Source organism: Haplochromis burtoni, unplaced genomic scaffold (genome assembly GCF_018398535.1).
Source record: "Haplochromis burtoni strain Fernald_Lab_line unplaced genomic scaffold, NCSU_Asbu1 Contig_5, whole genome shotgun sequence".
Classification (NCBI taxonomy): Eukaryota; Metazoa; Chordata; class Actinopteri; order Cichliformes; family Cichlidae; genus Haplochromis; species Haplochromis burtoni.
This window is the reverse complement of record NW_024582366.1, coordinates 1,429,019-1,441,796: the sequence shown is the minus strand read 5'-3', so window position 1 is coordinate 1,441,796 and position 12,778 is coordinate 1,429,019. Positions and strand designations below refer to the sequence as shown.

Genomic DNA, 12,778 nt, shown 5'->3' with positions numbered 1-12,778 from the left:
TTTTTCCTTCCCACTGTCGCCAAAGTGCTTGCTCATAGGGGGTCATATGACTGTTGGGTTTTTCTCTGTATCTATTATTGTAGCATTAAACGGAGGAATATGAAATTAGGTGGAACCACAGATAAAAGATAAAAGACAAAAGCACCTTGAAGTCACCAGCTGGTGAGGGAAGTCTTATTTTTATAAATCTCTACTTGGGCATTATAACAATCACCATGTTGCCTGTTTGGAAATAGACATGAAGAGCAACGGGAATATTTGACATGGCAGCACCCTGTCGATCCAAAAACACCCTACATCATCTCCTGCTTTATGGTCTTTGTTTACTCTAGCATAATTCATTTTATGTTAAAATTTTTGAAACCATAAACTCAGCTGGTAAGTCACACATTATTTCAGTAGTATGTTTGTTTCCCGTAGTTCTTCAGCACAATCAGACTTCTTTTACAGCCAGAGGAGTCGCCCCCTGCTGGCCATTAAAACGAGAAAAGTTTCAGACACTTCCTTGACTTTAACTACGCCCATCATTTATATGCAATTTCCTGGTGGAACCAGCGGCTGCAGAGAGGCTCGAAGTGCTTTGATCGTCACTGACCTTCATGCCGAATGTCTCGGTCTCAAGCTTGGACAGGTGGTTTGAATTATCCTCCAGCTCCCTCCTCAGGTGGGAGTTCTCCTTTCGGAGAGCCTCCACCTGGTGGGCCAGCTGGTCGTAGGAAGCCACGGTGTTGGCCATCTTCACACTCTGCAGCGCCTCCTGCAGGAACACACACACATAAGAGGATGGTTAAAAGCTGGAGGCAGGTCTGATGACATCACACAGGCAGCAACTACCTGAAGCTGAACGGGAGGAGTGTGTGAAAGTATGAGTGATGGGTAACTTTGCTTCCTCGCCTCCTCCGGGCAGGACACTCTTGTTAGATAACATATTATCTAAGTTCTCCTCTGGCTTTTTCCACTTTCCAGTCAGCTGATCCTGAAACAGCCCGAGCTTCAAATTTTCCACTCAGTCACGTCTCATATTTCTGCATTAGACTTCCGCAGTACTCTTCACAACCGTGTCGCACATAAAACAACCACGTCTCCTAAAAACGGCCTCAAACTCAATTATGTGCAGCTACAAATATCTCATTAAGGAAACATCATTTTTTTACAGTTTCTTTTTGATTTTTAAAAAAATGATGTTTAGCACTTTTGAGTTAAAAGATTTAAATCTTTCTCTTCAACAATAATGATTTTCAAGCGGTACAAATAAAGCAAAATGCGTTTGTTTGACTTAAGGGTGTAATTTTCAGTACCTAGAAATAATTACTGGTTCTTTTACTTAAAATGCAAATTTCATTTAAGAATACCTTTTTTTAAAGTACCAATTTAACGTAGTGACTTTAGAGGTAAAGAAAAAACTATATTTCCCATTCTCACACTTCTGTTATTATAAAGTGTCAGAACTGAATTATTTATAAGACAAGAAAAGATAATATACATTGCTGCAGTAAAGGCCAAAAAATAAACATAACCTTTGAACAAATTGCTGAAATAACATAGAGTAGTCTGATGAAATAGATTTATATATTTACATTTTAATGAAAAAGGTTAATTTAGTAATAAAATATATATTAAAAAGTTAGATACAGAAAAACAGTAAAAGGGCTCTGTGTTTTCTTTTACTGTACCTACACTTTAAGTATGGGTAGGAACTGGTATTAAACATTAATGCCAGTATTTCAAGAAGCTACATTCATAAAAACATTGAGATGTGTGACATGTAAGTGTGCGCACACATCACTGAAACATCTAAGTTTGAATATTAGGTTAACAAAGGTCTTAAAGGTAGCCTGATATCAGCTCCAACAGCAGGAACACACAAAGAAGAACAGAGGAGTGTTTGGTGACGCAACACAGATAACAAATAAATTGAATAAAAATAAATCATATTTGAAAGGCACAGATGCCTGAGTGCTTTGAGCTGAGCCCAAGCCTGAGTTTTGTGATCTGCTTCATAAAAATAACCATTTCAGCGACAAATTGGTGCATAAATATTCATCAAAATTCAGGAAATCAAGCTTCTGATACTCAAAATTTCCCATGGGAGACCACTGTTTAAAATGTCAGGGGTTTGGGAAAGACAATTATGAGAGTTGTGCATCATGAACACATTTGTGCACAACGCATAGTTAAAATGACGAAGAAACAAATGTTAAAACCAGATGAATGCATGAATGTCACACTGAGGCTCTGTGACAGTTAGGGTCAGAGCTGCACATGCTCAGTGTGGTTTTTAGTCCAAACCAGGGTGTGACCTTCACTGCAGAGAAGTGGCAAACAGAGACGCACACTGCTGTTTGTTTGTGTTGCGTTGTGAATAAACTGACGCTACTGTCCTGCGTCTGGTTCCTATTCAGATGTTTTCAAGGATTTTCTTTCGTCAGGTTTCTGTCCAGCTCAGCAAATGTGGAGTCAGTGCACCAAATGTCACTGCTGCATTCATTATGAGAGGCTGACCTCCTCTTCTCCTCTACTCTCCCTCCTCTGCCTCTCAGGGGATTGTGGGTAAGAGCTGCAGGTCTGAGAGAGGCGGCATGATCCAGATTTTATTGGATGTGATCTCGTGTTACAGGAAGATTGCAGAGGACTGAGGCTCTGTACCACCCTTTGATTTGATCATGGACCGCATGTGCTGCGCTTTGCTTTTTTATCAATTTATTCACAAAGTAATAACTGTACATTTGGCGAATGGCAGCTTTCACTCTGCCGGTTTTATTAGTGGATGGAATAACAGACAACGGGCTCCTCAAAAGAGAGACACCTCAAATCTGTTAATAATCATTTGTCTCCAAGAAAAGATAGTTTCAGTCAGTTTAGTCGGCAGGGCAGTACATTAGCTTCACCCATGGAGCACAGAAATGCTCATTGTCTCTGACAGTGATGAATGACTCAGCATCCTAATCCAATAAATCTCTCTAAATCCATCTGAGAGCTGAACTCTTGAAGAGTAGCAGAAGCAGCAAAAACCATCATTCTGGTCCTTCATTTAGTTTTTACTAACAACTTTCTGCTGTAGGAGGCCACAAAGACATCTACAAATCATTACTAAGTAACATACAAATAATATGATAGAAGTTCAGTCACTAAAAAGGTGAATTTTAGCGAGTGACCTAAACCTACCCACATATTATTTGTCTGACATTTCCATTAAGGGAATTAAAGATAATCCAGAGGTCCTGTTCAAAGTACTGCAGCCGAGGTGAAGCACAGCAGTCAGCTGGCCACACCCACCAGTGTCACCACCCAGCTTTCCATCAAACCTCACTAATAATGTTAACGTTACGCCATAAAAAATTTCAATGGGTTAAAAATTATACCCACTGTAAAGTTGGTATAATGGTCACAAAGAAGGAAATTTAGCACTAGGCTATAAACATTTTTTTTCTTTAAATTTGGACATTTTGCGAGTCTCTGGGAATTTACTCGCTGTTGGACACAGCCTCAAGTGGCCATTAGATGAACTACAGTTTTTGGCACTTATACTGACCTATGCTGACAATCGGTGCTGCCATAAGTTGATATCACTCTGATGAACTCCATTAATGTCCATCATCACAACAAGCAAAGCCCAGGTCCGGATCACTCTTTGGGGTGTGTTACCTATTTGGATACTGAAACCACTGCACATAGTAATAACTTCAGTAACATGGTACAAACAAACAAAACAAATCTGTTTGAAAGGAGGCTATTTTGAATCCAAGACGTCACACTTTGTGCTGTTCCTTGATTACTTTGGTTTCTTTGAGTGGAGACATTCAAATTATTGTAACTACAGTATCACTAATATTCAATTTGTCACACACACAGAGTTTGCCCACAAAAACAAACCAATACAGGTCGTAAGTATAGCAGTCTAAATGTGTGTGAAGGTCCCCAGACAGTACAGACCTCAGCTAGTGTGTGTGTGTGTGTGTGTGTGTGTGTGTGTGTGTGTGTGTGTGTGTGTGTGTGTGTGTGCGTGTGTGTGTGTGTGTGTGAGTATGTGTGTGTGTGTGAGTGTGTGTGTGTGTGTGTGAGTGTGTGTGTGTGTGTGTGTGTGTGAGTGTGTTTCCCCATCAAAGTCCTCGCATATATGGTTATTCCCTTTAACAGGGTAACATGCTCATCTTCACCCCCCTCATTACCATGGTGACAGATTTGCATGGAGCGATGGCTCTTTCTGCCTCCCTTTTCATCTCACACACACACACACAGACACACACTGCCGCAGTCAGTGCAAAGCACTGACTGCAGAAAGAGCTGCTCTGGAGAGGCAGGCCAATCATACAGAGAGTTAACGAGCGCTAACGGACCCCCTGTTAAAGGTACTGTTGCTATGGAAACAACTGATTCGATGCATGTGACCCCAATATGAGTCGACTGCATGAGATGAGAAAGGATGAAATAATCACAGTGAGTAGACAAACCTTTATTAAAAATACAACTAAACCAACAAAAAACTAAACAAACACCTCCGCCAGTAAACCTTAAACCATCACTGCAATGCCAACGCACACACACACACACACACACACACTAATCCAGTCTAGCTGGATTCGAGGAGAAGGCTGAAAGTCATTAACCTTCACAGAGGCCTGACAGGACTGATGATTGACTCGGAGAGAGAGAGATGCTAAAAGAAAATCCTGTGTCAGCATTTAGACCGCAAGAGAGGAAACAGAAGGAAAGCAGGAAGAAAGAAAGGACGTTTAAGAAAGACCAGTGAGAAAGACACAGAGTAAAGAAAGGAAAGATCAATGACGAATGAAAGACAACGGGAAAATCTAAAAGTCAAAGTCAACCAACCACGTAGTTTAAAAGCAAACACCGAATGATGGGAAATGAGAAACAAAAAGCTTAAAATTAAGCAAAACAGAAAGAAAGAAATACACAGTGAAAAAAATTACTAGAAAGACAAAAGGCAGAAAGAAAAAAACACAGAGTAAGAAAGAATGGAAGGATAAAGGAAAAAGAATAAAAAATAAAAACGATCAAATAACAAACAAACGCTGAAACCTGCTGACATGGTAGAAGCTGCAGCTCAAAAACACATGAATGAATTCAGATGTACGTCATAAATCTTCAGCATTTAAAGATTTCCAAACTGAGCCACTTCTGTCTTCACAACACCTGGAGGTGACTGAATGTGACAAAATGTTACTGATTTTTTATGCTGCACGTAGGAGAGTGCAACATTACGAACACCAGCTGTCCCATTTTCTACAGAGGAAGCGCGTTTGTTAGCTTGTTTCAGTCTAAACAGCTGAAACAAAATAAATCATGTTGGTTTAATAATACAATCTGGTGCTGATTGAATATGCAACATAAAGTAGTTTTAAACCCACAGAAAAACACTGACAGGATGCTGGCACCATTTTCCTCCTCTTTCTTTCACCCTTTCTTTCATGCCTGGAGGATGCGGTTGCCACAGTAACCAGACAGTCCCAGAGGAGACAGAGATGTAGGGAGATGGAGGATGGGAGGATATGGGGGTGGAGCAGGTGGCAGGATTGATCGACTCTCACTTTGTTCACGAATATAAAAATAAAGCAGGTTACAAACCTTGAACTGGGACTTCATGAATAAAAACACATTTTACATCCAAGTGGGTCAAACTCACAGAGCGGAGATTTCTGCACAGAGAGTCTCATTGTTATATATTTACTTGAAATATATTTTACTGTGAAACACTGAAAACGAGTGCTGTTCAGGCCTCTTCAACCCTGATTATGTCTTTTTGATTAACTGTAGATACTTGATGCAAGAAACTGTTGGTTCTTTGTTTTAAATATATTATAAAAAGAGTTCTACATAAACTCATAAAAACACTAATAATAATAAGCCTTGCAGTAGTGCTTGTTGTGATTTGGTAAATAACATTCAAATGAGCTGAATTAATACCACCCGCAGCAGATGACTGCAGTGATCGTTGTGTACGCAGCTCAATATCAGTCAAAACAATGACTGAGCTGCACTGATGCAGGTACTGGAGGCCGTGTATGCAGTGCATGATGTTAGTGTACATACTGTGCACCTGTTTAATGACAACAATGAGCTACAGCTAGCTCTTAAATACCTTCATGTTATGTTACTTATGTGTTATGCTAGTGCGCTATCATATGATTTAGTCCTACTGATCGCTTGATATAGTTTGATATATTTTTATCATTAATTAATTAATGACTCAACTGGATCTCAATTTAAAAATGTACCATTAGGTGAGAGTTATGAATATTAGAAAGTTATTTTGACACTGAAGGAATCACTGTTATCAAAAGTTCACCAGGCGAGGCACAGAGAAAGTTTAATAGATAAGAAGAAAAAACATTTATTTTTTATGTCTCTACCATGAAGGGAAGGATGTTTATCAAGTCCTAACAGCTACTAACTGTTAATAAAATGCTGCTCTGGCCGGTTGATCAGCTTCAGGTTTGTCACGTGAGGCCTGGAGGAGGAACAGATGGATGGATGATGGATGAAAATTTGGCTCCAGCAAAGCGAGCGCCTCTTTATTAACCACAACAATCAGACACTTCCTGTCAGCAACACCAAACAGCTCTGCTGCTGCTGTTGTTGATGAAATGTGAGACTGAACGGTGGAGGCTGCTACGGAAGAATAAGCGTGAGAGTGAAAAGCATGGAAGCAGATGCTGATCGAAGAGGTGATTGATTTGATGACATAACAGTGAAGCAGTCAGTACAAACAGCTGCTCCTGTTGTGATGAGCAGACTCAGCGACAGGACGAGAGGACGTGTCAGCGAGCAATAACGCAGAAACACGTTCCTCCATCTTTGTTTTATGCTGCAGAAGTCGACCTCCTACAAATGACCTACATTCTCATGCAGGTGAAGCAAATACAGCAACGCAAAACCAGCTGAATGATGCAGCAAATAAATCTGCAGCACTGTTGATTAATCACATTTTTATGAATCTACTTTCATCTGAGCTCAATTTATTTGAGCATTTTGATAAAATTCTTCTTTTGGCTTTTCGTCCTTTTTCTCAAACTGCAAGAACATCTGGAATGTCATGAATCCAACGCTCAATCACAAAAAGTTCCCTCGTTGAGAGCAAATAGCAGCAACAGCTTCAATCCCAAACAGATGATGGAATGAAGGTCAAAGGTCAGAGGTGACAGACTAAACTGATGCCCAGTCTGACAGAAAACACTAACCCCTACATAGCATAAGCTCCTCCTCCAACTTTCCAGCTCAGAGATCTGTCTGCGAGTCTCGCTGAGTCCGAGAACCAACGTTGCCAGAGGTCAGATGACCTTTTCCTCTGATTCAAGGAGGAAAATCAACAGAAATATGACAGAACGAAGCAGAAACAGACTGGACGTCAGCGCATGTGCACTGTGCTCATCAATAACAGTTTTGAGTGACTGTCTGAGAGCATATTTAAAGTAAACAGATAAAATCAGCTCTTCACTTTGAGCAAACCAGCTGATCAGCTCACCGACTTCCTTCCTGTGATGCTGGTTTCCCACTGAAAATTATTTTGTCCCATTATTATGCAGGGATGCTGCCGTTTCATTAAGAGACTTTTCTTTTGATTTGAAGTGGCAGGCGGCCAACCAGAAGTGGGAATAACCCTGTCATGTGACCTACTACAACAGGGTTACAAGCATAATGACTCTGAAAGGCGTTTCAGGCTAAAGGCCGTTCAGAATGATCAAACATGATTATTCAAAAACAGCAATATGCAGTTATTTTGCTATTCACATGTAAAGATGAAAAATAGATGACTTTGGTGGAGGACACAGGCTCACCCGGCCTGGACCAGCAGTGTTTTTGACCACACAGCCCGTCTCACAGGGACGACTGCAGGAAGTCAGCGAGTGCAGGAGGGGAGTCCAGATGAAGGTCGCAGCAGACTCTCAGGCCTCAGGCAGCCACGCGGCGAGTGACAAAGAGCTGGAGCTGACATCCAACTGTTGTGTACTACAGAGAGCGCAGCGGGAAGAGACCACGATGCAGAGTCAAAAACAACGAGTAATACTCCGTCCATAGGTCATCGTGGCTTGAGCTGAACTGGACTGTGAGCGACTTTGAGCTTTCAGGCAGGGACGAAAAAGCATTACTGTAATCATTATAATTAATCATTTGAAGTCAAAAGTCAAATTAGAGCTCAGCTCAAATTCTGGATATGAAATCTGATTCCTTATAAGATCTTCAGCCCCTTTTTGCCACCTCTGTCTCTTTCTTGTCTGACAGTTATAGATGTGAAATGGATCTTTTTTATTATCTTAATCTTAATAGATTGTTTAATAAGAGTGTTCAGCCTTCCATAACACTTTGGTCTTTAGTTGGTTCATTGTCTTTTAAACTAGTTCACTAAAATAAAATAAAACCCCTCATTTTGTGCATCCTGGGATTTGTAAAACCGTGAAAACAGTGTTCAGCATTTCACTGTAACTTGATGTGCAGCAGAGGCTTCCAGTACGTTTTCTCCTGGTTTATCGGTGTGTTACCTAAAAAGCAGTGACTGCATACAAACACTGTCATACCCACAACACATGAGGAGCCACTGGTGCAACACTTGGGTAGCATAACAGGGGTTTCATGCACTATATGTCACGGTCTGGTTAGGGCAGACCGTATGTTGCAGGGAAGGACTCAAGCGCAGACCAAAATGAGATGTGAATAACAAAACAAGCCGTTTATTAAGGAAAGAAACGAGGGTACAAAATAATAGGGAATCGATGAAAACTAAACAATGACCTAAACTGGGTGAACTAAAACAAAACATAGAAAACTCTAAACATAACAAACTGACAGGGATACCTGGAGCGGAGACATAGGAAACAACGGACGACCTGACAAAGAATGACTGAGAACACACAGACTAAATGGACACAGGAAGATAATGAGGGAAGTGGCAACACCTGGGGAAACAGCTGGCACACATGAACATAATGACGTCACAGTGGGAGAGTAAAACTGAACACGATGAACACAGAAACGCCAGACCTCTTCACAATAAAACAGGAAACAGAGTGAGACATAGACATGACAACCTGAACTTGACAACATAAGCCACAGACATGAAATACATGAAAAGCAGGGGAGACTTAACATGGTGGAAACACGAGGGGAAAATAACTAGAAACACCTAGGCATGAAAACGATGAACTTAGGAAACCTGAAGGCTACATAAACTAAACACAAAACGCTGGGTCAGCAGACCCAGGATCATGACACTATAGCTCTGTTTTTGTGTCTTTTAAAGCCTCTGTTTATTTCCTGTAAATGAAAGCTCGATGTTTGTTTCCACTTTTTTGTTGGGGCCCATGAGCTCGGATATTATGATGAGGACTTTATGATAATCTCTGCGTTCTGTTGTCTTACGTACAATTGGAGGAAAATATTTGGAAACAAATCAGAATTAAGAACATTAAAAAAAGAAAAGGTTCACACATATGAAGCTGTGACAGATTGTGAGACATCAGACTGCGTCTACAGAAGACTGAATAAGACCGACTGCATCAACACTCGTGTATTTTGGACTGTTGCCTCTGTCTGCAGTGGTCCTTCTGTCTTTCTTAGTTTTCAGTGTTTTTCATATATTTGTTTATCTATTGACATCTGATCTATTATCTATTTCTGCTTGTATTTTCTGTCTGACTCTGACTCTCAAACCGGGGGCCTCATTGACCCCTGAGGCTTCTTCACTAATCCTTCTATGCTTATTAAAAAAATCTTCAGAATGGTCCTTTAAATGCAAACTGACAGCTTTATTTTGTTATTTTCTGTATTTGAGCAACTTCAAAGTTTTCTTTATTTTCTTTATGTATTCATTTTTTACTGTGAAGGGTGTTTCTGAGCAAACAGAGATGTGAGACAGCAGAGGAGCTGCTGGGAGCCACACCCTCCATCTGTGCCAGCAGCCTCCATCACACTCACTATAACAAAGCTTCAGATCACCAGGAAAAGACGTCTACATACAGAGCAAATCCCAGAAAACTGAAGGTACTGTCTCTGCTTCTCATGTGATCAGTCAAACCACTAAAGTGCAATAGCCCCACAGTTTCTCTCACATTATTCTCAATAATGTCTGTGAAGGTTCGCAGTCATCATGGTCGCTGTAGTCTAAGGAACTTGGAAAGAAAAGCGTCTGGACTTCTTTAAGTTTCTTTGAAGACGTTAAGAGAGAAGAAAATGATTCAAAATCCTGGAGAGCACAGCACAGAAATCTTATTAAGCTTGGGGTTTAACTGAGAGCAGCCATGCGCCTTTGTTAGGGTCTCAACAGAACCGTGGGCTGGCTTAAAAAACAACTTGAGTTTTGCTGTGATTTAATCAAAGGAAATGTTTTTATGATGAAGGATTTGAAATTATTCATACAGTCAAAGCAGCTACTGAGGATGAGCTTTTTACAATAGCTCTCATCATGTAATCCAGCTCTCTCTGATGATGAGGCTGGACACTGGAGAAGCAGAGCAGCTCCTGCAATCATCGCTGTAGAAGGATCACAGCACTGACAGCAGAGATTTATCTGTAAATGTAGAATAAATCCCGCCAGCAGTTTAATACTCACACAATACGTTTCTTAATTTTTTATTTGGTTGTTGTTATTCCTCATTATTCATCCAAAAGTTATAGACCCTCTTAAGCTCTGACCCACTACTGCACTTTGTACGCTTGGACTGATTACCACATGGGCAAATGGCCACATACCCAGCACCCTGCAGCCAATGGAAGCCCTTGACTGTTGTTGTATTTCAAATATTTGCATAAAGGGATTTTTGTTTGAATGTTTTCTAAATTGAACAATCTAAGGATTACGACAGAGGTGTAATATTAACTGTTACGGTGATAGTCGTGGAGCATTCAAGGACTACCCGAGACAAGGAAAGTGAGCTGCATCCTCTGACGTACGTGGAGGAAAACAATTCTTAACTGTGGATTATATTTTGCTAACACATACAGGTGAGACTGCTTAATGAGTATTGTACTGTACATGGTGAATAAAGGACGTAACAATAATTTAACAGGACAAAATGTAAGTATTACATGTTGTAATTGTGAGCTACCTCACATTTTCCTCTACAACTCTTTGCTTGGTACAAATACCAGACACCCTGTTTACAGAGTAGGCAGGTGGGCCTGTGGCAGGTTTGTGTTCAGGCTCGTGATAAACCGTGATCTCCTTTGTCCTTCCAGGGACACAGATATATACTATTCACTATCTCGATCGGTCTCCTCTTACTTACTGACCTACATCTGCCAAAACAGTATTGTCCCTAACGGTACCTTAGTCTTTCTATGTGTACATAAAGCTGCAAAGAATGTGGAACAATTACTTCTTCTGATGTTTGAACTTTCATTACATTTGATGTTTCTTATGTTTTTATACTGATTTTATATAATTTGCTATGTGTAATTTTAATAAATGTTAAAGGTCGTAAATACAACTCTGATTAAATGTCCGCCTAAATTCACACGACAGCATTAAGGTGCCATGAAAGTACCTTTTTTTGCACCTTTTTTCATCCCTTTCAGAATTCTTTCCTGTATATTTCCTGTGAAATATTTTCCCTGAAATGCAAAACTTTCATTCAGTTTTATTAAGAAAAATAGCTCTGCTTTCACTCTTCTTTCTAAGGAAAGTTTAGGTGCTTTATTTATCAGAGCCTGGGCCTATTGATGCTCCCCTTTGCCCAATCCAGCTTGTTCAGTAATCCTGGACCCTCCCCTACACCACACAACAGAAAATACAAACCTACAGCAGCTGCACCCTTCATGTTCACCTTCTGCAGGCCTAATCAATGCAATAAATCATTCAGGAGCATGACCTGCTTTTCTTCACCAATTCACAGATTATGCATGTGCATTAAAAGGAGCATATATGAAAAACAACCAACATAAAATTTCGATCTGACAGACATAAAAGCAGAAGCAGAGCAGCTCCAGAGGAACAATCACCACCACGTATTTTCTTAAAATCAGCACATTTCAATCACGATGAAGACAAACAATAAACAGAGAAACGCTGAAGAAAGCTGCGACAGCTCCAGCAGAATAAATGAATATTTAACAGAGTGGGGTGATGCATCCTTAACCAGTGAACCCAGTGAAACCAGCGCATACTGGGGGAGACTGCAGGAGACCTTCAAGGCCCAAAATGATCACCCAACTTAAAAAAAACACCTCACAGTAAATTTCCATGTGACTTTCAGCTGAATGAATATCCATAGAGGATTTTCGATTTGATTTTTTGTTTTTACGATAAAACAGATATTTTTTCTACAGGACGCTTTCTTGTTATTCTTGAATCTGACCTCCTTTTTAGCTGCTGCTTCTCTGACGACATCTATGATTCATCAGCTCCTCCATCCTCCTCCATCCATCTGCATGCATGAAGGAGAAAATACAGCCCTCCCTTCCCTTCCCAACCCCATCACCTAATACCCCGCATGAATGATGGATGAAATGAAAACAGGGTGGAGGAAAACAAGAACGTTAAAAATCCGACTCAAACCTGAAATCTGCGCCGCAGCTTTTAAAATCCGGACACATCAGCCTCCTCCCGTCTGACCTGCGCTCATCGGCGAGTCTCTTTATGTCTTTATCCGCTGCGTTTAGGAAGAGAACCACATCTAGTCGGACCGAACCGGACCGGACAGGAGGGTCGGTACGGTCGGAAAAAGCCAGACTATAAGGGAATGAGGGGTGAGATGGAAGCGACAAACCGAGGAGCGGTCGGTCCTTACCTCATGACTCCGAGCAGAGCTGAAGATCACAGAGAGAA

The 12,778-nt window shown here is 40.7% G+C and overlaps 1 protein-coding gene across 2 annotated transcripts in view; it reads right to left on the bottom strand.

Annotated features, from left to right (window-relative positions):
* apc2 (APC regulator of WNT signaling pathway 2) overlaps window positions 1-12,778 on the bottom strand; it is a 50,620-nt gene that overhangs the window by 34,847 nt on the left and 2,995 nt on the right. Inside the window, exons 2-3 of one of the 2 annotated variants that reach the window (XM_005923452.3) lie at window positions 12,509-12,759; window positions 596-757 (exon numbers count right to left, since the gene is read on the bottom strand). In XM_005923452.3, the coding sequence (XP_005923514.1) occupies window positions 596-736 (141 nt within the window). In that variant the 5' untranslated portion in view covers window positions 737-757; window positions 12,509-12,759. Of the gene's footprint in view, window positions 1-595; window positions 758-12,508; window positions 12,760-12,778 lie in introns of those variants that run through there. The other variant, XM_005923454.2, reaches the window with a different exon arrangement.